General features: G+C 43.0%; 1 protein-coding gene across 1 annotated transcript in view; it reads left to right on the forward strand.

Moving 5' to 3' along the window:
* TMEM55A (transmembrane protein 55A) overlaps positions 1 to 3,575 on the forward strand; it is a 43,085-nt gene that overhangs the window by 26,406 nt on the left and 13,104 nt on the right. The window contains exon 2 of the mRNA XM_018572095.1: positions 1,425 to 1,573. Within this exon, the coding sequence (XP_018427597.1) occupies positions 1,425 to 1,573 (149 nt within the window). The remainder of the gene's footprint in view (positions 1 to 1,424; positions 1,574 to 3,575) is intronic.

Genomic DNA, 3,575 nt, shown 5'->3' on the forward strand with positions numbered 1-3,575 from the left:
AGGTAGTGACATCACCACTAAGGTTGGCTTGCACACAGTGGACTTGCACGCCGGCTGCTGGAGGAGAAAGAAGTGAAAGGGAACACAGGCAAGGGAAGCATAAGGAAGTCGAGGATGTGCTTTGCAGAGACGATGTCACTTTGGGCAAGGTGACAGTGTCTCTTTAAAGTAATATTATAAGTCACAAGGTTTTAAAGCAATTGCAAATGCTGATTAAAACACTTAGAATGGATGCTGCTCCTTGATGTTTAAAAGTTTCCTGCAGAATCAGCTGGTCCCCTGAACACTGGTCCTGATATCCTGATTTAGGGTAACTCCTTTCCCTTGCAGAGTCCTATGGAGTCACCCTTGTGTGTGCAGAGAAGCCATTCCCCTCCTCCCTGCCCCCCCTTCCCTATTCTTTTCTCCAAGCTGGTGGATGGACAGCTGATGGAGACAGTGCTGTCCTTTGCCATCTTGTACTGGAGAGGAAATTCAGGGGAGCTGAGCTGATTGAGCTGGAGGAACATGTTTGGAAACATGATGACTAAGTGCTTGGGCAAAAATGTAAAGAAATACTTTTCTGGACAATGTGTATTTAATCTGGATTCATTATTGAAAAAGAAAAAAAACTTTGAGAGTTTAACACTACTTTAGGTAAACCTCACAAGGTCTTGCTCCTTCCCCGGCCGGCCAGGTGTCTGGACAGTGAAAGGAGAAGCAGCACACGGATTGTCTCATCTCTCTGCTTTCTCCTGCTATCAGGATGTCCCTTGTTTTCACTGCAGCACAACTAACTGGCTCCTTTCACTGTCACCTCTGTTGTACATGGACTGCAAGAGGCTGATAGCAGTTCAAAGCCAGGTACTTACATTTAGAAATCTGTCTATTAATGACTTCAAAGCTGCAATCATTTGTGTCTGGATTTTGGCTTTAACAATAAGTTCCCCTTTGCAGTTATATATATACAAAGCATTAAACAGAACACTCATTCCTTTTTAAGCTTTAGAATAGCTAGTAAAGACGTTGGCTCTGCTGAAAGCTTCTTACCATTGATCAGGAGGAAAGGATGTACCAGATAGTGTTCTGAGCTCGGTTCATAACCTTTGGGGACGGTATTTTGCAATGCGCTGGTTTGGAAACAAGCTTATAGGGAACATTTGATTTTCTACAGTCCTCCAATTCAGGAAGCTGCAGAATGTTCCTAGATGAGCAGATCATGAAAGGTTGTGTTATCTACAGTTTCTATCAACAGACTCTGCTAATAGTCTATTTTCTGACTTTCCCTTACTGCACCAACCTCTAATTAGATCTGGAATGTTATAAATGTGATTAGCGGGCACCATTAGGGCTTATTATATATCATCAAGCTTTGTTGTTGCTCCGAGTTCATGTTTACCGCAAACGTTGCCTGTCAGTTTTCACAAAATAATTCTTCTCTGCAGCTGAATTACCTCCTCCGTACACAGCCATTGCCAGCCCAGATGCCAGCGGAGTTCCCGTAGTAAATTGCCGTGTGTGCCAGTCTCTTATTAATTTGGATGGAAAGCTTCATCAGCATGTCGTGAAGTGCACAGTCTGCAATGAGGCCACGGTAAACAATATTTCTTATGATGATGATCGAATTCAAAGGAAGTGGGAATATTTGGTGGTGGTCGGGGATCGGGGGGGGGTGTTATGTTTGTTTCTTGCTGTTAAATTATTGAATGGGATGTTTAATGTCATTTATAACTCAGGGACCCAATAAGTGGGAGTATTAACAACTAATCTTAGCCAGAACTTATTTTTACAGATATATAAAATCAAAGAGATCCAACTGAGAGATTAAAGCTGGCCATACATGGAAGGAATTCTGGTTGGTTCTTCGCTCAGTGGATAGATGGAAAGATTTTTTGGCTGAACATCGACCAGCCAAAAACTTCGAGTGTATGGCCAACTTAAAGCACAACTCCAGCCAATCAGATCTTAACCCTTTCAGTGGTGCTACCCCCCGCACTGCAAAGGTTAAGCGTTAGTTTTGTCTCGGGAGCTAAAATAACAGTTATACCTGAACGACGAATCCCGGCTTGCTACTAGACCGGTGCCTTCAGCTTCCCCACTCTCCAGCGGTCTAATGTCCTGTGAGTCACCACATTCTATACCGTGTATAAGACGCAGAGGGAGTATATAAGGAGCCAGCCGGGATCATGGTTCAGGGGAGTATAACTTATTTTAGCTCTCTAGACAAAACGAGTGCTTAACCCTCACAGTGCTGGGGTAGCCCCACTGCAAGGGTTACCAATTGATTTGCCCAGAGTTCTTCTTTAAGACCTCTCATAATGAAAGCTGAAGGTACACTTAGACCCCATTCACACCAAGGCGACAGCGTTTCAGCGCTTTTTTTTTGAGCATTTTTTTTGCACATTTTACAGGCGTTTTCTGTTATATGTAAGAGCGTTTTAAGGCGCGTTTTCAACTCGTTTTCAGTTGTCCAATGAAAAGCAGTCTCGGCTGCAAAAACGCGCTAAAAAAAGCATGTTTCCATTGAAGTCTATGGAGCTAAACAAGCTGACAAGCACCACAAAAGAAGCTCATGGACTATTTTAAACAATGGGTGTATTTGTACATGCGATTTCAGCGCGTTTGTTTGAACGGCCTCCATAGGAATACATGGGATTTTGATTTGCATGCGTTTCAGCGTGGAAAAAAAGCGCAACGAAACGTCCTGGTATGAATGTGGCCTTAGATGCACTTTGCGTATGAGAATACCTTTTGGTTTGTAGGAGTGGATTTGTGCTAGCGATGAGACCGCTTTCTAAGTTAGCACAAGCTATTTCCCACCATTGGCAACTGCATTGATCAGGAGGTTTACGGTGTTGCAAAATGATCATGGACTGGTGGGTAAATTTACATACATGATGCAGTCTGTCACTAGATGTAAAACATCAGTTTTTGTTTTTTTGGAGTCGCCCGTAACAAAGATTTTATTACCTGTTGATACTTCCGCTAGATCCATTATTTTTCCACTTTTTAAACACTGTTTGCCCTGCAGTAAGACCAGCTGCCTTGTCCCCTGTGAAACATGGTAGGCTTTTGTGGATGTGTAGTTTCAATGGACTTAAAGGAGAACTATGGGGTTAAGGCTTTTCCCCATAGTTCTCCTTAGGGTAACGGGAGGACACAAACTAGCGTCCTCCCATCACCCTAGGCTCAGTATACCGCGAGCTGAGTTTTGCCTGAGGAAGCTTCCAAAAGGTCGCTTGTGATTATGCGACACTTTGTAGTCAATAAATATTGACTTGTATTTACGCTGGAGTGCTAGTGACTTCTCTTTACCTTGATTCATACACAAGGCTTTTTTTTCTTCTATTCCGTGAGTGTTTTAGCATTGAGTGAAGGTAGGTATGAGCTGTAGCAGGGGGCAGTATTGATGTCAACATGATGCTTTATCTTGCATGGGTAAAGTTCATTTTCAGGTATCTAATCGTAAGAAGATTTGCCTTGATTTGCCTGCTAGTTACAGGTAGATCGAGCAACAATCATACACGTTCAGGCCCCACCGAACCACAGTCATTTTCTATTCTTGAAGAACGTATTCAAAGGGTAGGATGGATTTT

The sequence above is a fragment of the Nanorana parkeri genome, unplaced genomic scaffold, assembly GCF_000935625.1.
Source record: "Nanorana parkeri isolate BGI_ZX_2015 unplaced genomic scaffold, ASM93562v1 scaffold43, whole genome shotgun sequence".
In the NCBI taxonomy this organism is placed as follows: Eukaryota; Metazoa; Chordata; class Amphibia; order Anura; family Dicroglossidae; genus Nanorana; species Nanorana parkeri.